Source organism: Corapipo altera, unplaced genomic scaffold (genome assembly GCF_003945725.1).
Source record: "Corapipo altera isolate COAL_440 unplaced genomic scaffold, ASM394572v1 1, whole genome shotgun sequence".
NCBI lineage: Eukaryota > Metazoa > Chordata > Aves > Passeriformes > Pipridae > Corapipo > Corapipo altera.
Window position 1 is genome coordinate 23,599,138 of NW_020884873.1, and position 21,912 is coordinate 23,621,049.

Genomic DNA, 21,912 nt, shown 5'->3' on the forward strand with positions numbered 1-21,912 from the left:
GTCTAGTTTCTAGTACAAGATAGGAAAATGTTATAAATAATTTTCTCTAATGGATACCTGATTATTAAATTTGTCTTATCTTTATAATCTGAAAAATTTAAAGTCCAACTTCATTGCTTTCAGAAATTATTGATTCTGGTATTCATGGATAACACAAGTTTTTAGGAGCTGACATGTGAAGCTGAAAAGTAAAGTTTAGTTTGAAGTTTAGTCTCTGGCAAATTATCCCTTCAGTGGCAATCCAAATGTTCTCCAAGTGTTCTTACAAAATTATGTTCCAAGGGTATTACATAAAGTACAACTGTATAGCTCTTGTGCCCCACTGTCTGCCATAAACACTTAGAGATATCAGTCTACTAATATAAATGTACTGACAACCAGAATGTACTAACATTACTTTGAATACAAATAATTAAACCCTTTGACTTTTGTGTTTATATGTGAAAAATGCTATAGGAGTTGCTAGACTGTAAGAACTTATAACAGCATTATGGTCTTGAAAAAGTAGTGCTTTTTTGGTAAGAATTTTTAGTTACTGACATCATTCCTGTTCACTGAAGACAGAAACTGTCCAAAGACAACCAACATACAAATTACACAATGTCACATTTTCATATATTTGGAACTCTAGTACTAAAATTCTGAAGGTAATGAGGGTTTTGCAACTGCTGCAGTGAAAATGAAGTCCATGCCTGAATGAGGAAAGGTTATTTTAGTAACATGAAGAATGTTAATCCGGATCAAATATTTATGCACTAAATATCAGTAAAGTAAACAGGATGAGATGTGAGTTTTGGCTCTTGTCAGTTTATGAAGCTTTTACTAATTCATCCAAGGCTGGATGATTTTGCTTTTAAAAACTCTTGAATTCTGGTGTGATTAAAGCTCAGATAGGTTAATTTATATTGCACTGAATTTTAATAAAAATCTGATCCAAATATTTTAATGTTTTTATCTAATGTTAGAGAACTTATGGGTGGGAAAATAAATTTGAAGGGTGTTTGGGATGATGTTTTTTTAAATTCAGACATCAAAATTTTTGGTTCATAATGGGCAATGGAATATGTTCTGTACATATTAATATTATCAACTCAAAAGTAAGATTAAAAGAAGGAAACACCTTTCAAAAGTTTAGGTCTCCTGCATCCATATATAGACAACTAAAAAAGCATCATTTTTTCCATAATTTACTAAGCGAAAAACAGCATTAACAGACACAGTGGGATCTCTGACATGTTCAGCACTTTGGAAGATTCCGACAAGGTGCTGAAAGACAAATTGGAGGCCTCATCTGCATGCAGATATTTTTAAGAATATGGCCAAATCTATAATGAATTCTTAGCACATCATTAATTGTAGTAAAAGCTTCAGTACACATCATTGTGCCTCTCTACACTTTATGGTAGAGTTTTATAGTAGTATCTATACAGAATAGTGCTCCTTATGTAAATTGAAAAAATTGAATACAGGACCAAACATTTCCTTCTTTTCACGGTTTGCCTTAATCCTTTCCAATAAGAGCCAACCATATATACAGATATATTCTAAAAATGGATTGAAAGAGAAGGTGTTTTGCTTAACATAGGACTTTGACAGAGAAACCTACATTCTATGTGTCAAAACACATTTTTGAAGAATGTGAAGTATCACAAAATCACAGAATTTCTGAGTTTAGATGTCAATTCTTGAGATCATCTAGTCCACCCCCTGCTTAGGGAGGTTACTTAGGGCTGTGTCTAGACAACTTTAGAGTATGCCCATGGATGTGGGCAAAACATATCTTATCTGTGGGAAGCATATCTCCCTGTGTTTGCAATTCCATGTTTGAGATTAAAATATATTGGTTTAAAAAGATAATATATATAGGCATAGATCTTTCATCTGAGAAGAATATCATGCAGTCCACCATCATACTGGGTAGATACTGGCAATACTTGCAGAGAGATCTTTCCCAGAAGAGTTCAAATACAGCTTCAAGAAGACTAGTTAAAACCTTTACTTGTAAGAAAGACTGTTTTACCCAGAGAAGACCAGATGCCCATACAGAGACTTTATTAGTGTCTATAAATTTTTCCTACCAAGTATTCATTTATCATTTCACATTCTGTTATATAAAGAAAAGGGTAGTTAGGAAAGAACATTTTAATTTTGTGGTAAATCAGAATGAATATAAAAGATTTGCTTTATTCCAAGTCACAGTATGAAAGGAAAGCTGGGTAAAGCAAGTGTTATTTAACACTAAATAATTTCATTTCCATGACTTCATCAGACTTACATATCAGCTATTCAGAAAATAGTCCCAAAGTGAGTCTTTAATTTAAACTGTCTGATGTTCTTTTGGCAGTTGTAGTGAAACCAAACGATTTGTTCTCCAGAAAACTTGGACATAGTTTCAGTTCAAAGAAAAGGGAGGAGGCAGATTTTTTTTTTTTAAGGTGGACTGTACTACAATTTACTCACTGTCAAACAAATAGTATTTTTTCTGGAAATGATTACAATTAACTATTGTACCTCTTTCAAAAAGCCTAGTACCTCTTAAATAGCACGAAACATTCGCTGTCCACAAAAACGCACAGTGAAATTGATAAATACCCTATCTGCTTCCAAAAGCAATTTTTATTTACACAATTCAGTGGAATTAAAAGAGTTAAAAATAATTTTCCCAAACTAAATCCTTTTCTTCAAGCTAAAATTCAGATATATTCTCAGAAAAGGCATAATGGAAATGTGAATAAATAAATTTTGGGTAACTTAGCAAAATAAAACTCTCTTTGACTGGCTGGAGACAGAAACACTTTCAGATAAGTCTTCATAAACTTCTTCAGGAAATGAGTTCTAGAAATGGTGTTTACTGAAAGGAAAATGCTATGAAGAAAAATACTGTCCCTTATTTAAAGTTTCTTTCAAAGTCAGTTGTCTGTTCTTTTCACTGTTGTTAGGTCTGGAAAAAGTACCAAAAGACCTTCCTCGAGACACAACTCTGCTGGACTTACAGAACAACAAAATCACTGAAATTAGAGAAGGAGATTTCAAGAACCTGAAGAATCTTCATGTAAGTCTATAAATGAACTGGCATTTGTCAACAAAGATGGGGAGAAAATGTGGTTTTGGCCTGGTACTGTGATTTTTAAGGACAACTGATGAAATACTCTATGATCTTCCTCCACCAGCCCAACCTTTTTAGTTGCTTTCCCTTTCCTCTCCTGCAAATTCTCTTTTCATACAACAGAAGTTTTTCATCTCTCTTCAGCTCATCATACTTATCTTGTGTCCATTCAGTCTCCTGATCTCCATCATAATTTCTCTCACCTATTTATTTGTGTTTTCAGTCTCTTTGGGACAGTGACTTGGTTATTTCAGTCTCAACCCTGCCACCTCCCTCACTTATTACTGTATTCCTTCCCCTCCCACCTTTGAGCTCACAGAGGTTTGTATGTGCCGTGTTTGTCAGCAGATTTTCTGTACTAATTTTAGCTCAAGAATTTTTCCAAATCACTACAATAAAATAGTGCATTTGCAACAGCATTCTCATAGCAAAGCTCCATCCTCATCCTCCTTTACCTGCCTGTCTCTTCCATCACTGCTGTGCGATTTGCCCTTTGCTGAAATATTTTCCTTCCTGGATTCTATGACTGCTTCATTTTTCCTGGTTCACCTCTTTTCCAAGTTTCCATCAGACAACTACCTTCCTCTCTTTCTAAATTTCTTTTGCTCTGTCTGAGGTCCTCCTCCCTGTCTGTAGTTTTTATCAACATCTTACAATTTATACCTCATACTCTTGCTTCAGTTTTGTTGAAATATTTTTCTTTACAGATCAGAAAATGGCTATTAATTCTCTGTCTTTGAAAATAATATCCTAACTCAGGAATATGTCTGAAAATATTATTTTTCCAGAATTTCAACAACTGTTTATTCTGTGTATTACTCTATTTGATCATTTATTATTATAAACAATAAATTATTTGGCTTTGCTTTCCTGGCTCTTCACAGCCTCTTTCTATTCTATTCTGTTCTATTCTAGTCTATTCTATTCTACGCTATGCTATTCTTTCACAAACAGGAAGCTAATTCCCACTTTTTATCCATTGCTGGTGCCAATACCATCAACCAAATAAACAATGTTTCCAACCAGAATCTGCATTCAGCCACTCATACTTGGGAAAAAAAATCCTACAAACATTTACCTTCTTAATTTCTTCCGACGTACCTCTTAAATTTTTGTTTCAATTCAACATCAAGAAGATAATTTAAAAAAAATTTCTAGGAATAGGCACAGTGCCAGTCTGTCCATAGAGAAGAGATCTGCACAACTCAATCATGATGGCATTCATGTCATCTAATTTTAGCATGGGTGTCTATACTTGATCTAGTTACATAGATAACCCCTAAAGTCAACAAAACACTTGCTTCTACATCACATTTCATTAGGCTAGGTTTGAGAATGAGATGACTTTTTCCCAGATTTTTTTCAATTTCTCTCCTTGGCTACTGAGCAGATTTGACACCTTAATTCCTTCCCATTTTTTTTTTTGTTTTCTTCCACCTTGGAAAGGAGTCCTATGTTTTCAGTGAAGATTATCTACAAGGTGTTAAAAAAGACAAAAGTCTTATCAGTGAAATAAATCTTTTAGCAATCCTTCCTCATGACACTGCATTGAATTAGTCATAGCATGGTATTGCAGGTGAAAATCAAGGCTCCCAGTGATTTTGACTCCTACCTACTTGGCATTCAGTTTGAGTCTGTTACAGATCCTGTGAACTATTTTATCTCATTGAAGCTAACTCTAAGGGATTTTCCTCTTTCTTTCTTTTTCTTTCTTTCTTTCTTTTTCTTTCTTTCTTTCTTTCTTCTTTCTTTGTTTCTTTTTCTTTCTTTCTTTCTTTCTTTCTTTTCTTTTATTTCTTCCTTTCTTTCCTTTCTTTCCTTTCTTTTCTTTCTTTTCTTTCTTTTTTTTCTTTTCTTTCTTTTTTTTCTTTTCTTTCTTTTCTTTCTTTCTTTCCTTTTATTGCAATAGATACAATTTAATAATGAATTAAATAGGTAACTCTTCATTATTTGTTTGGCTTACTCATAAAGGTACCCAGTACATGCTTAGGGGTGACTGGAAATCATACAGAAAACTGACAACTTTAACAAAATTTTTGACAAATAACCTTCAAAACTGCAATTTTCCTGAATTTACTCAAGAACAAATAATGATTTTCTCAAGATCTCCTTCCAACCGAAACCTTTCTATGATTCTATGATTCTGTGACTCTATGATCTCCTCCCCAAAATAATTTAGTCATGTGGTACATTTATGTAACTAGGCACCATCTTTGTTCTCAGGAGGAATATTCCTGTGCCATAGCTGGGAACAATTACCATTCCTCAACTTTAACTTAAATATTCTTCAGAGTGATAGTGAAAGGGAAATGTTACTTTTAGGAAATAAAACTCAAAAACATTGTTGGTAGAGCTACATTGCAACTTTTGTTTTAAGGAGATATGTGTGTGTGATTATCTATCCATCTACCTATCTATCTATCTATGATGTATATACTTTTTAATCGTATTTTCTGATAAACATAACTTGGGTTAATGTCACACTTGATGTGATGTGTGATGTTCAAAAATTCAAATATTTCTTAGATATTATTAAACCTTCTTGTATTCTACTAAAACAGGAAGATTTGCAAAAATTGTCAGTATTATTCTTCCAAAATCTAAACCCAGAAACTGAAGTTAACCTTTTTCATGAAGTGATCATTTAAGGGAACAATTCCTTAAATTCCAAAATGGACAGTATACGCAGTTTATTCCTTTTGAATAATCCTTTTAAATACCTTCCTAATACCTATAGATATCACAAACCACAACTGTAATAGTTTTAGAAGAGATTTTCACGAGCAAGTTGGGTTGAACCTAAGATTCAACTAGTACTAAACCCCAGAATAATTAACAGGAAAAGAAAGGATTTGCCTATAACTTGCCCAAGGATTCTCCTTCAGCACAAATGTAGCTGGTTATGCTCTGTAGGGTACACAGCAATGAGATGAAAGAGAAATTAGAACCTACAAAAATATTCTTTGTATTGAAAATTTTCCTAAGTAGATAAAAGAGCAGCTAAAATTTGCAGCTGTGGAAATAAGACAAGTAATTAGAAAAGGATACAACTAAGGGAATATTTACCTGCAAATAATGGATTCCTGCCAGGAAACACCAGAGTCAAGAGTTATGCTTAATATTTTTCTAGTTTTAAATTATCCAGGAAAAAGTGGCTAAATTATTAATGTTTTACTAAAAAAACTCAGTGAGACTTAAATCAATTTAAAATTGACAGACAAGATTTTATTTTTTTTAAACCAGTGGACTTGAGTCTTTTTTAAGGGTAGAGGACTGAGTTATGTGGTTTCAGAGAGCTGACTTATATTATGTAAAAAACTTGCTTATAACTTAGACCTGTGGCAAAAAATCAAACAGACGCTATTGGAAGAGCCAGGAAAAAAGTCTTCTATTTCTATGAAACTGTCGGAATTTTCCAGGCAGACTGACATTTCTGGATAAAGTTCAGTACTTTGACCCCATGGACACAGTAAAGAATCCAAAATACTACATGAGCAAGCCCTCATGCAGAGTAGAGGAGGAGTCTACACAAACAACACATGGAGTTGCCTGCTGTGTGGCAAAACCAAAGCAAACCAGCATAATGCCTGGCACTTGGAAAAGGAGGTAAAAGAAACTACTGCCTATTAGATCACTATAAGAAGAGCACAAACAACAGTGACTGCATGCTTTTCCAACAGGAATTTTTCAATGGCACAGTGTCAGTATAGTGAAAGAAGATCAATGTGTTATTGGCCTGAAATCAAATAGAGCATTAATTAATTGAAACTTGTAGAAATACGCAAAGCCATGGTGGTACATACAATAGTGCTAAAACCAGTTTTATCTAAACTGAAGGAAAAGACCAAAGATTTAAGCTTGGAACTTAAGGTTGCAACCATATCCACAGTAAAGGATTATCAGCACTAAACATATGGGTAAAGAAAATGAAACATTCTTTGTAGTAATAGCAAGTGGAAAAATAATGTATTGTATTAGAAAAGTTTCATGACATCTTTTTCTTCAAAAAAAACTTTAAACTTTTTGGAACTTTAAACTTTTCTTTAAATAAATAAATAGATAGATAAATAAATAAATAAATAAATAAACTATTTAACTGAAGAAAAGTCTAAGGACATCTTCCAGGGATATAGAAAAGCTCCTAACAGATTAAAAAAAAAAAAAGGAATAATCCAGTCTTCTGACAAATCCTTACAGGTTCAGTTCCCTTTTCCCAGGCATAAAGAGAAGTTGGGTAAACACAGCACTCAGTAAATCACAGAATGAAGAATCATTAATTACTGTCATACCGTGAAAAACACAAGGACAGATATCTCTGTCCAGGTTCTATCTCTGAACTCAGCTCCTCCTATTATCGATGGCAGACATTCTTAGCTGGACTGACAGATATATATTTAAAGTTTACTTTTTTTCCCTCCCAGTTGGTGCAGCTGTAGGTTTCTAAAAAATATTCTGAGGGGAAAAAAAAGTTAGTCTTTCTGAAATACAGTACTCCCTTAGAGAGTTTTCATTTCCTCAGACTCTCCTTTGCATTGTCCTTAACACACGATGAGATTTTCCACTGAAACAAGCATGCAACATATCACATGCACACAAAACACTTTTCCTGTGCAGCAGGTAAAGATATTCTCATGTTAGGAAAAAAACAGGACAGAAGATCTTTTAGGTCCTTAAAATTCTGGGAAGAGTCAACATACCAAGTTTATGAAAAAAATTAATTTTTTATAGAATACAACAATAAAGTAATCAAGTAAATTGTGATAAATTTAATTAATTACAAAAATCCTTGTCATAGTAGACAAGGACAGGGTTGAAGAAAAAGGGAAATGTAGAGCCAGCTGCTCCCTCATTATCTGTGCAAGTCATGTTGCACGAGAGTTACCAGTGAGAGCTCAAAGGCCAGACAAACTAGATCTGCAACAGGCTCTTTGGCTTTGTGAGATTATTCAACAAGTTACTGTGTATGTGATCAAACTACTTTGCACAGGCTTCTGTACTGTCAGGTTGTTGTTTCAGGGCCTTGTCATCTTCTTTCTTCACAGTTCATTCATCTCTTCCCTATTGCTTCTATGTCATCCCTTTTTCCATGTCTTTCTTAGCTTTGTCCTCTTGATCCTGGGTTTGGACAATTAGAGAAGAATGTCAAGTTCTGGATTATTTTTGTTTGTTTTTGTTTGTGTTATTTAGTTGTTTGTTTTTTCCCTAAGTGTACATATGCCCCTAATAATTTGGCAGAAAACCTTGACTATGACTTAAAAACTGAAAACATAAGGCAAACCAAAGGGATGAATTTTATTATTGTTTTTATGTAGATGCCTAGCTCCTGGGCTTAAAGTTCTTAAGACATAACTGTTCCTAGCAGAACTGTAATAAAAACCAGGAAAAAATGTAACACATAACCCAGGAAATTAAAGACATTCCATTGGGTAAGTGGATTGAGTTTTCAGTTTAAACCCTCAAGGACACATGCATCATTGAAAAACTCATAGGTTAGGTAAGAGTACCATCCCCAGCTGGCAAAACAGGTGTTTCACTATATAGTACGACTGATAAGAGTTTGCTGCTAATTGTACTGTTTAATTCTGATGTCTGCAAGGCTCTCACTTCAAACTATCCTAAATTAAGATGAAGGGGGACTAAAACCCCTCAGAACAATCTCCTGAGATTCTAATATAATGAAATTACACACACACACAAAAAAAATTAAATCCCCTGTTCTCCACTCCTAGACAGGTCAAAATTTTTAAGTTTTAGTAACCTCAGGAAGAAAAACCCTATGCTATTTTCTACATGACTACTGCATGCTCCCTCTGCAGTTTGTCAGGGTATATTTTGACAAAAGCATGCCAATAAGGGTTCCAAAAATTTCATGAATTGTGAATCCCCCTTTTTGTTTTGGAAATAAATATTTGAGGTAGAAATCGTGTCAGAGGCAACTAAACGGCCAGACTCCCACTGACTTCAGCGTAGCCAGCATCTATTCCTGTCACACAGTGATTTTTCTTTTTTTTCCTGACTACAGAAATACCAGAGGTGTTTCACTAAAAAGAAAGTCATCTTCAGAGCAAAGCTTGGATTTTTTTCCTCTCTGAACACCACTTTAACTGCAGGTTATGACAACATGGTACAATATTATAAAAATGTTAGTGTTTACTGCGCAGTGTTTACATACTATGTTATGACAAAGGAAAAAGGCTTTATCTCAGGAAAATGAAGATGGAAGTTAAGTTTTTTCTTATCCACGGGGAATTGCTCTGAACCTTCTAAGCCTGGCATTAATACTTGATGTATTTATGCCTTTTTTATTTTCTCTTTGTTTCTTGTCTCTGTTTTTTACCCATGGCTATATATCTTTGCATCCATATCAGGTCATGTTGAAAGCTGGACTTTTGTATGCTCAGCATTTTTTATTGTGAATTGTTGATGTGCTTCTTTTTTTTTTTTTAGTACATTTATTTTAAATTAAATATTTTTTTCCTCCACTAAAGCAGAAGTGTGGAAGAAGGTAGATTTTCAAATAAAAGTGTCATTTCTTGTGACTCTCTGTTCTAGGCTGTCAGATCTCTGCCAAATCATTTCATACCAGCTGCATTGCAAGTGATGTCTGTGACCAAGGGGTCCAGCATTTTGAACACTTTCAGGTTTACCCTTATTTTCCTCTCCAATTACTCCTTGCCATGTACAAAATTTTTGTTATGTTCTTTGACATGATAAATAGAATGTCCCATCATGCCATCTGGTCCTTATTCAGGATAGCTAGTCCACATGACTTGTTTTTGCCTAACATCCATTGCTCAGGAACACTGCCTGCAGATGTTTTCCCTAGGTTTTTCCTCCCCTGGTTCCTGTTTTCATTGACCTCTAAAATCCCCTGAGCTTTTAATTTAATTTTATTTTGATTTGGTTTAGCTTTCGTTGCATGCAAACCAGACGGGACACATTCTGAGGAAAGTAAACAGCATTTCTCCAAGCCTAATAACTTAGTTCTTTAAGTCTTGCATATAATAGAGATATTGTGAAGTGGGAAGGGAATCCAGGGCTATGACTTGCCAGGTGCTATATTGGTGTGTTATCTTCATTTGTTGTTGCTCTGGGAGATAGTAAAACTTTTCTTGTAAACTCTAGTGTGGTTTATTTTTATTTCTTTGCAGCTGCACAACAATGGGGAAAAATAATGCAGGTTTAAAATACTAGGAGCAAGGATTTGCAGAGGAGGGTCTAAGTGGGAAATGATATTCTGGTCCAAAAAAGTTGAAAACTTTGACTTATGATACCTTCCCACCTTATACTACCATATACATGTTCCCACTGAGAAATTAGTATTTTTAAATGTGCTTTTGATAGACACCATCATTTCCGAGAGACTCTCGGAATAAAACAACTGTTCTGCGTGTTTCCGCAAGATAACATTAACATATTCAGGAGAAAGAACTGGCAAAGCAGAACAGATTAATCCTAGGTACCTAGATAACTTCTGGGTTTGGTCAAGGCTATCAGTTCTGCTCTGAAAAGATGTAACATCCTCTTAACATAACTACTCAAGAGAATATACCCACCTGCTTCCACCAAGAAATATTTCACACTAGATCGTCTTTTGTGATAATCACAGCCCAAAGATTTTTATCTAAAAGATAGCAAAGTTAAATCAAAGAAAAAAGAAAGAAGAAAGATAAGGTAGCTTTTAGCTGAAATAAATTACTAAGCAGTACCAAGCAAGATGCAGGATAAAAATTTCAAGTGTTCAGCAGATGAGTCCAAACTCATTAAATGTAGACTTAGAGATCTATGGAAATGAAATCCATTACGAAATTAAGAAAAATAAAGAAGAATGTAATTAACAGTAGAACATTCAATTATTGCAATAAAAACAATGTAAGAGATTAATCTGTATAATTTAAACTGTACCACTTTTCAATAACTGGGATGTTTGCCGTGTCCTAATACTGTACAGGTAGCTGCATTTCATTTTGGGCAGAATCTACATCTGTATCACAATTCTGGCAATGATGAATCAAGAAACCACACCCGATGAGTACCCTGTATGTTCTCACGTCAGTTCTTATAGCTCAGTCTCAAATAAAAGAGAGTAAGGGCCATGGCTTCCACTGACCAACATACTTATTTTGGGAAAGGCTTATTGTTAGGGAAATACTCTACTGAGCTATAAGTGACCTCTTCTACCTCCTCTTGCATATGTGTTATTTCTAGCTAACATATAAAATTAAAATGAGATATGTTCTGTTTTACGTGTACTCAGTGAACCCATGTACAGAACACACTGCTTGCTTTGCTCAGGATGATCTGCAAGAGGAGTACGTTAGGGGAAAACTACACATCAGGCACCATTTAAAACTATCTTCTCACTTCTCTTTCAGTTTACATGAGAGAGAGGTGCTGTCACAGATGCTGACAGTCTTGCCACTGTTTTAATAATTAACTGATTGTGGATGAGTTGAATGCTCCATTTTCCTCCAAGAAACAGACTTAATTGTAATTCTGAAAATATTGAAAGTGTATTAAAATGCTCTGAATGTTATCTATAGTATACACAGCAACTTTTTTCTTCAGTATCTGAAATTAGCATAATGGAAGAAGTGAACAAAGATGTTCTGTATCTATTCTCTAGTAATAATAAAAGCAGATATTATATCTATGTTTACATGGCCCATTCTACCTAATTCACTGCAACTAACATGCAGCACTGTAAGATAGCAAACATAGATAGCAAACAGATGAAATGATAAGTTTCATTCAAGTATGTATCATATCAAATACTTTCCATTATGTGTGTTATGTTCTGACAGCAATGGGACTTTCTCCTCCCTTTTTGTGTCATGGTTGATTAATCAATAAGAGACTCAGCAATAATGTAAAATTTCAGAGGTATGTGGAGCCACCTATTACAAGTAACAGAGTTTTCATGGAGGCCTTTGTCCCTCAGCTGTATAGAGAGCTCATTTGCTTAGAGTTACCGGGAGTCTAGATATCACAGTGGTAAGAACTATATCAGGCACCTACATGGAAGGCAAAGTGGGTATGGTCCATGATCCCTAACTGCAGGAGTTGGAGTATGATGCTTCAGATTTTTCCCCTTCCATACAAAATTACTCTAACAAAGAAAAAAAGCTTATATATCTCTGCAAAAAATGAAGCTGTTATCAGATAGAAATCTATTAAGTGCAGTCTTAAAAGACTGAGAGGAAATAGGTGATGCTATGTATATTTTTATTAAGCTGGGCTGTGCCTTCACTGCATTGAGTCATAGAGTTTCTCATTCAGGAGAAACTGGTTAGAATGATTGTGTGATGATGGGCAAGGCATAAAAATACCCTCAGAATAAACAAAATGAGAAAAAAAACCCAACGAAAATGATAATATTTGGATCTTTAATGACTGTCTTGTTCATTACAGCTTTCAAATGGAAAGGTTGTACTTATTCATGGGCATAAATTATGGATGCTAACAGAAGCTGCATGTGGTCTCAGCAATGAAACAACATGTGCGTTTGTTCTGTAGGACTTTTTATCTTTCACCATTTCTAAAGTTTATAATCTGTTTTCTTTAGTACTGTATTGCATTTTCTTCAACTCACTAAATTGGCCAAAAGGCTCTAGAAAATAATATGAATTTTTAAATGCTTCATTGCTAAACCAATTTCCTTTGTGATCATCTGAGATCTCCTTCATTATTACTCCACAGGCATTGATCCTTGTTAACAACAAAATCAGCAAAATAAGCCCATTAGCTTTTGCTCCTCTGAAGAAACTGGAAAGACTATACCTGTCTAAGAACAACCTGAAGGAACTCCCGGAAAATATGCCGCAGTCTCTTCAGGAGATACGGGCTCATGAGAATGAGATCTCCAAGTTGAGGAAAACTGTCTTTAACGGACTGAATCAAGTGATTGTCTTAGGTATGATCATGAGAAATTATAACAAAAGCAACTCAGTATTTTTCAAAGACGTTGTTTTTAGTTCAATCAGTGATTTCATGTAGAAAGCCAAGAAACACTCCAATAAATAGTACCTCCAAATTAGTTTTGACTGGAAGAATATAAGTACCTACACTGCATCACAGCTTATGACCATGTTTTGTTGGCAGAACTAGGCACCAATCCAATCAAGAGTTCAGGCATTGAAAACGGAGCTTTTCAGGGGATGAAGAGGCTCTCCTACATCCGTATTGCGGACACCAACATTACTAGCATCCCAAAAGGTAAGAAATTCAATTAATATTTCAGAGATTTGCACAGGTATAATATAGTGACTTCCAGTCAGTTGGGGAAAAAAAAGTTGTGGAAGCTTTTTGAGCCAGTCCTTCCAGTATTTCTTACTTGACTATGTTTTTTGATCAGTTGACTCTACTTAGTAGTTTGGAAAATTTTGTCTCTCTGTTATGAGAAGTTCCACGAGAGATGTACTGTAAAAAGTAAGCCATTTTATGTTATTTGGCTTTTCTTGTCCCATAGCTGAAATATAAAGTGGAAGAACGTTTTTAACCTCCAACCCTGGTTGTTGAGCCTGATTAACATTAAGTAGATATGAACTCATGTAGAATTACCTGAAATTCTAAAAGCATAAAATCAGCCCTCCACAAGTCTGTGGGTTTGAAGCCAAAAATACTTTCCTTATACAAAATAACAGCCTTTGCTATTTTTAAAAGTACTTAATTGCAAATTACTATGACATAAGAACAACTTCATTATGATTTATTAAAAATAAAACAAACAAACCAGAATGGTTGCAATCCAGAACAAATTAGATTCAACTTATTCGTACTTCAGCCAACTGATCATTTTGGAATGGCTGAAAACTTTTTGAAAGTTTAAACTGCTTGTTATTTTTTTCTTCCCACATTTTCTGTTTTGGATGTTCCTTTGAGGGTCCTCAGATAGGTAAAATATGTTTCCTTTTTTTTCCCCTGATAAACAGAATCTGTAAACTAGTATGTACCCTAGCTAAAAAAAAAAAAAAATTAAAATTATCTTACCTCATCCTTACAATTGCATTTTCTACTGCTGTTACTTGTTAAATACCTAGGAGCTAAATGTTAGTACATTTATGTATGTGGATATTCTGGTTAAAAAGAAAATTCTTTCTCTTACACTGTTATGCATATCCCACTTACACAATCATGAAGGCTAGAAATCATGTCTGGGAAGAATTTCAAGAGGTATTTTTCAAGAGTTAACTGTTCTGTAATGACCTTAGGAGTTTGGTCTTATTTCATGCTAAATAAATTGTTACTAGCTGTTTTAATTTTCCCTGATTGTGAAAGTTCTTTGTTTCATTCAGTGAATTGTTCTTGAGCATGTTATTAAAAGTCTTTTTTTTAACTGCAAAAGAGCCTCAGTATAATGCAAGTCTTTTTTAAAATTATAATAATCCAGTATAATCAAAAGCAATTTGATGGTGTTCTCGTTTTCAGGCCTTCCTCCATCCCTTACTGAACTTCATCTTGATGGCAACAAAATCAGCAAAATTGATGCTGAAAGTCTGTCTGGACTCACCAACTTGGCAAAGTATGAATTAGTTTCATCTGTTCACATAAAATATTAGTTGAAATTGTAATTGTCATACACTCACAATTAGAGAACATCAGTCTGGACTTCATGAGCATTATCATCAATGATGCAGGAAAAGCTTCTAAGGGTTTGTGTACTGATTTAAAAAAAAACCCAAAACTTTTTTTTCTAACAAAACTTTCCATCTGTTTTCAACTATGAGTGATGTATGTCCAAGACAACTGTTTATTTGATTTATTAAAAACAACAAACAAACAAACAAAAACAAAAAACAGGAAAAAAGAAAAAAGATAAAGAGAAAAATTAGATTTTTTTTTTTTAGATTATATCATATTTCATTAATTTTATGTCCATCTTCGGTTTATGCAGTTTTCTTGGTCATACAATTTGCCCTGGAAACTGATGAAAAAAGCACATGTGAACCAAAACTGCTTTCAACAGGGGTCTCTTTGCTTCTCAAGAAAGGCAAGTCTCCAATGGGTCCAGAAACATGATTAAAAAAGAAAAAATGAAAAAGTATCACTGTCAGATTGATTTTAATCAGCTAATCTGTGAATATGTTGTTGAATAAGTTTCTCTAACTGTAGGAAAATGTAAGGAGAATTCCCAAAGAGTAGTTATATGGAATAGGTTTTGAATTTGTTCACATCACAAAACATGCTAACAGAGTAAAACGGGCCTTTATTACAACTTATTTTGATGATATAATACTTTAAAACTTCATATTTGATCACAGACTTTTCTCTGCTCAAAAAAATTCTGTTCCTTTATTTTAATGAAAAAAATAAAAATACCATAATTATGGGATAGAGAACTATGAGGCAGTTATTGTTTATAACAGAGGTTTAGTATAGAATGTAACATTCTTCAGAGAAATTATGAAGAAAACTTCCAAAACCAAAACAGTATGATAACTACTCAAGTAGAGAGTAATTTATTGGAGGTGTGGGTTGTGGTGTGTGTGAGTTGTCCTGTAGATGACAGTTTTTCTACTCTTTCACATTCACACTTGGATAACACTACAGGCAGCATCTCATGGACAAAATTGTTGAAAGTCCATCTGAAGACATAAAGTTTTACACTGCAAATGCCAATATAAAAATGTCTAACCTTGGGCTGCTTCTATTGTGGCTGTTCTGTAAGGAGAAACAAGATATTCTGTTGATCATAGTGTAGAAATGTGGAGCTGCTCAGAGCAGGCACCAAGTCTTAAACCACTCTCTGGTCTGTGCTTAAGCAAGTAACCCGAGTACAATCAGAAATTCTGTTTTGCAAAGTTGAGAGGTAAGGTAGAATACAGATTGGTGAACAAGGAGCAACAAGGATTGGACGTAACAGAGAAGACAGATGAAGAAAGGAGGGAGCTACGCGAGAGCTCCAGGAGACAATATGGGATGATCTAAGGGCAGCATGCCCCTTGTGTCACAGAAACAAGCTACCAAAACCAGCTTTAATTTATACATCTAAGTCTTTAGAGATATTAGGACAGGATCAGATAACCTGGATCATGTCAACTCAAGCTCAACAGCCTAATAGGCACCCTAAAGCACAGTTAAACTTTGAGAAACAGGACATTTTTTCTGACTGTGTTAAAGTATTTTAAACTGTAAAATGTTCCATGAAAGAGCTTGGTATAGGTCTACTGCTCATTCTCTTTTGAGTTCTTGAATGCTAGTAGATGGCTAATATTTGCCCTTTTTGTTTTCTCATTTTCCTTGTAAAATTACTCGAGTTTTTAAAGGCCTTTCAGAGAGTATGCAGTACCATAAGCACAAGTTGAATGATATAATGATAATTATGATTGCATACGTCAGATGCCAAGCTTATTTGAATATATTTCTTTAAACTCCATGGTGACTAGCTCAGACATAATTCTGAAAATTAGTCTGGTCTCTTCTACAACAGTAATGTAGAGAAGGAATCAACCCAAGGAAGATGGTTATGAGGGCAAGTTTAAAATGTTTTTATTGTTGGTTTGTTGTGGGGGAGGGTTGTTTGTTTGTTTTGGTTTATTGTTTTTGTTTGTTTTTATTTTCTAGATTGGGTCTCAGTTTCAACAGTATTTCTTCAGTTGAGAATGGCTCTCTTAACAATGTACCTCATCTGAGAGAGCTCCATTTGAACAACAATGAACTTGTCAGAGTACCCGGTGGACTGGGTGATCACAAATATATCCAGGTAAAGTCTATCATATTGCCTCAGAGAGCAATAGTTGAAAGATTCCAAATGGTATTTGTGTGTTTATTCGGTATTGAACAGAAACATAAGCAGTATTTGTGCAAAAGGGAACTTGATGTAAGTTTCATAAACTCTTGAATTGTTGTGGAAAGGTTTCATACAACAGGAAGACTCTTATTATGATTTTTGTGGAAGTGGCTATGGAGGTATATAGATATGGAGGTGTACATTTGTTGTCTCTGTGTGTCTTATGGACCACAACAAATATGAGATATTTTGTGTGTTTGGTTTCCTCTTTACTCAAAAAAATACTTTCAAAGAACATTTCTTCTGCTGATTTTTTTTTCATTTCTAGTCAGTGACAGTTTGCAACCTTTCCCAAAAACCTTTCCTTTGTTATCTCACAAAGCAGGAGGGCAAAGAGATACAACAGGCATTTCACTTCAGCAGTATTTTTAGGGTCCTTGTGGCTGGATATCTAGAAATATGGCCTCTTGGAAGCAACTAAAATCTTTACCTGGACTAAGATTTTACAGGAAAGAAACCTCCCAAAGAATGAAGACTCCCAAATGTAAATCACCCCTTGTGTGTAGCTTGGGAAAATTAATCAGAAATTATGACTCAGGAGCAAACTAATATTCATCACCTATTTTAAATCATTAGTTAGTGACTACTTTGGCTTTGAGTCCTGTACGATTGCTCTCATGAGAGTGAAAGCACTACAGCTGGAGAGAAACTAATTAGCATCAAATGCATTGACTCCCTATTTGGTTACCATTACCAAATGACAGTAATGTTATTAGATTGCCTTGCACAGTTTCTGCACTTTTTGTAGAAATTATTGTATTGAGTGTACTGCAGATATTTCAAAAGGTAAGCTGAATCAAGGACATGTTTGGGAAAAAAGATATACTGTTATTCTGTATAATGTTGCAAAAAACATAGCAAGCATTTAATAAATGATATCAAATAATATATTTTGATAAATGATATTAAATAATTTATCTTATTTGACACAGTAGCTCTATTTCTCACTTCTGTACTTCCATGCTTTTCAGGTGGTCTATCTTCATAACAACAAAATTGCTTCCATTGGTATCAACGACTTTTGCCCCCTTGGCTACAACACCAAAAAGGCTAGCTATTCTGGTGTGAGTCTTTTCAGCAATCCCGTGCAGTACTGGGAAATCCAGCCCTCTGCTTTCCGATGTATCCATGAACGCTCTGCAGTACAGATCGGAAATTACAAATAGGTGTCTAAAGATGGGGTTCGGTTGTGTTTCAGCTGAAGTATCTCTTGTTACAGGCCTGTTCAAAAAATCGTTGCTAACAATTAATGCCAAATACCAGAAACTTCACTTTAAAGTGGAGACGATTCATTGATGTAGAATAAATGAAACATTACAGATGTACAAGAGCAAGCATAACATCAAAGAGAATTGTCAACTGTGCTTTAAACTGACTTATTTCAACCTTCTTTTCCAGCATGCTTTCTGTGGCATTTTTCAGTTCACTGAATGCTGCAGGTTTTCAGATTCCACTGTATATGAGATTTGGAGTAAATATTTGTTAAGCTATGATATAGAAAAAAAATAGTGAGTGAGGTTATTTTTATAGCCACACACACACAAAAATAGTAGAGGAAAAAAGACTCTCAAATCATCTTGAGACTTGAGAAGGTGAGAGTTACCTCCTTTAAATTTATTTCAAGCCCTGGAGGTTTAAAAATATCCACTATAACTCTAAGATAATTCTGAATGTATCTATTTAGCAGAGGCAAATAAAGTGGTTGCTAATGTCATTATTTTGGGAAAAATAAAAAAAATTCTTATTGTATACATAATTCTTTAAAGGTTGCCATTCTCCTAGAGCAGTGCTATTCAAAATTAGCCTAACATCATCCTGTTGAACAAAGTATTGAGTAGTCTGCAGTAAAAAATGTGTAATCTATACCTGGAGCTTAATGACTAAGTTTCTGCAGTGCAAATCCCTCTCACCTTAGTCATAAGAGCAGTTTTAATGACTTTACTGCCTTGAAGAGTATGGTATAAGGGTTTAGTAATTGATATCAATCCATGTATGTATCTACAACAAAAAAAAAATAGCAATTCACTGTTCACTTGTTCTGCATTGTACATTTTTCAGCATCCTTTACTGTTTTTGTTGTTTAAACAAAGTTTTTAATTGTTAAGTAGACATACACAGGCTCCTCCATCTGACGAATTTGTGGAATTTAGATTGTAAGCAAAATCATAAGTATAGAAATATATGAAGTGAAATAAGTGCAAATATGGACATTGCTGGGACATAATTTGTAGAAGTATCTATTTAGAGTGATTTTAAGCCCTCTTTAAATTGGGATTCTTCAACCCATATCAATGAGTAGCAAGCACATCAAAGGTAGGCTGCACATTCCTACTGTCAATCTACAAAGCTAAATCTATACTCAACAAAAACATCATCTGGAAAGAATCTTCTGCAGTCTCTTAATACTCCAAGGTCAATCTCTTTAATTTGTAAAACTTCTATGTCATTTATATTAAAGAATAATGTAATACAGGCAAACTCCAAAGTGTTTGTCTTTCATTTTGTTTTGACAGCATAACACAGTGTTAGCAGAACCTAAACTAAGTCTTGAAAATTGAACGTCTTCAGCATGGTGATAGCTAAAGTAAAAGCAAGTTGTGTGAAAATCTTTTGCGTCAAGGAACTTTTTCCATGTGTAAACCTCATATTTATTTTTTTTGTAGAAAACAAATATAGCCTTTTTATAGCTGTCATTTATTCAGTAGTAAATAACTGGAAAAAATTATGACTCAGTAAAGCCATTACACTCAAAAAGTATATTTGCACTCTTGCTAGGTATCTTCTGCATATAATAGCCAATGATTTTTCCCACTTGTCTCTGTTTTTTCTTCTGGGTTTCACATTTTCAGAGTGTTATTTTTAAATAAAATAAACAGTACATAATATCTTTCTGTCACTGAAAGGAAAACCCTCCAGAAATTCATCAGTTAGATTTTTTCCCTTTTGGTTCTTCTTTTGGATATTTGCTATTGTGAAGACAGAGACTTCATGCAGAAAACTGCACACTGGTATTTCAAGAGAGAACAAAGGTATTGTAAGTACAGTGTTTGCATGTGCCTGGTTCAAATTAGCAGATAGAGATACAATTTACAGCAAGAGATTCACACAACAAATAATAACAATTACATGTTACTTAAAGCTTCATATAAACATATTCACAAGCTTTCCATTTCTCCATCTGTAGTTTTAAAATTTCCCATAGTAAGGCTCTGCTTTCAAATTAGAAGGAACTTTTTGTCCAGAAGAAAATATCTGAGTCTAGTCATTTGTAGTACCCATGATATGTTCTCTACCTCTGCTTGCTGCTAAAGCACAAGTTTTCCCCTCCCATAAAATACATTCCCTGCTAATAACCAGGGGCTGCAAAGATAGAAGGGATTTCCTCATTCCCAGTCTTGCTCAATGAAACAGAATAAGCACATCCTATAACTAGAGACCTAAGCAAGATCTTGAAAAATTCAAAAGGTAAACACGCTGTTGGTTTTCCATAAATTGTGCAGCCACACTAATATTGTTTGACTGATGGGATCCTATCCACACACAGCATCTGCAGAGACTTCAAAGAAGCGGGAAGCAAAAAACTTTTAAAACTGCTTTTCATATAAATATAGAACAGATGCTCTCCCACTTAAAAAGAAAATAAGGAAAGGAAAAAAATAAAAGAAAGAAAAAAAGAACAAACAAAATCTATAAACAGTTGGGAGGAAAGAAATAAGAGAACTGAAGTAGAAAGCCTTTGGGTCCAACAGTGCATTCTCCATTTCTCTGTAAAATATGAAAACGGAAAATGGTCACAACTGTAGGACTCAAATACATAAGGAATAATACCCTTGTTTCCTAGTGGAGCCCAAAAGCATCTTATCCTTTACTGAAGGAAAAGCTGTGACCATTTTGGGCTGGTTTCTCCTATAGTACACCAGGTTATGGGCAATCATCGTATTTTTGATTGCGGATGTGTAAGTGACATTAAATTTAATTTCATTTCCAGGATAGATTCACCTCTTATATCCTTGACATGAATGTGTTGCTCTAATTTCTAGGACTATAGATTTCTTTCAGTTGCCTCCACAAACTCAGATGCTCTAAGCCCAAGGTCTGGAAACAGAGCTTTGGCCCATAACTTGGTTGTTGGGCTTCTTGAGTTGCTATAAAACTGCTCTGTTTTAATCTATTTCTGCTTATGTTTGTTATTTTTCTAAAAACAGATATAATTTTCTACCCCACAATCATATGTAAAAAAAAGAGAAAGCTGAGAAACTATTTTTGTTTGAAGCAAACATTAATTTAATGCATCTCTAATGTCATATGCAAAATAACTAGAGATTACAGACTTTCTGATCCCACCACTACTCTGAAGTGCCATCTAGTGTCACTGAGGGACAATAACAAAGTTACCGTTCTCTGAAAACCAGGAGGAAAGAAGTTTATGAGGTTTTATGAAAAGAAGGTGCACAAATTCACATACTCCGCTGTTTCGGTTTTATATTTATATTAAGTCAGGTGTGCATAGCTGTGAAATCAATAGCCTATTTGTATACCCACAGTTAAACACTCTTTCTTTGAACAAGAATGGGTTTTTGCTCATCCTCTCTGAATGCACACAATGCTCTGAAATCAGTTTTGCTTCAGAAACTGGTCTACATCTGTCAATTTTATTTTTTTTTTTTCAAAAGAGGTGGCCTAATTTAGTTGAAAGTAGTTCATTCAATAAAAAGAAAAATAAATTAAAGAGCATGTTAGTGACAAGTTGCACAGCACTGGAGGAGAAACATGGGCTGTGAGATACATGTTCAGTATTAAGTGCATCATCTTCAAACTGAAATAGTGCAACTAAAAATAGTTGATAAATTTTAGCATAAAACAGTACCTTAACAATGCTCCTACAGCTCCATCTGCAAAAGAACAAAGGATCTGTGGATGTCCTGACAAGCAACAAAAACTGTTTAGCTGTTTGAATTACACTCAACACAAACACTCAAACAGCTAAAGTAATTCAATGGCTACATTTTAAGTGACA

The 21,912-nt window shown here is 34.4% G+C and overlaps 1 protein-coding gene across 1 annotated transcript in view; it reads left to right on the plus strand.

The window, feature by feature from the left end:
* Nucleotides 1–19,373, plus strand: part of DCN (decorin) — a 37,113-nt gene extending 17,740 nt beyond the window's left edge. The window contains exons 3-8 of the mRNA XM_027660558.1: nt 2,940–3,052; nt 12,806–13,019; nt 13,208–13,321; nt 14,534–14,627; nt 16,670–16,808; nt 17,867–19,373. Coding sequence (XP_027516359.1) covers nt 2,940–3,052; nt 12,806–13,019; nt 13,208–13,321; nt 14,534–14,627; nt 16,670–16,808; nt 17,867–18,061 — 869 coding nt within the window. The 3' untranslated portion in view covers nt 18,062–19,373. The remainder of the gene's footprint in view (nt 1–2,939; nt 3,053–12,805; nt 13,020–13,207; nt 13,322–14,533; nt 14,628–16,669; nt 16,809–17,866) is intronic.
* Nucleotides 19,374–21,912: the final 2,539 nt, after the last annotated feature.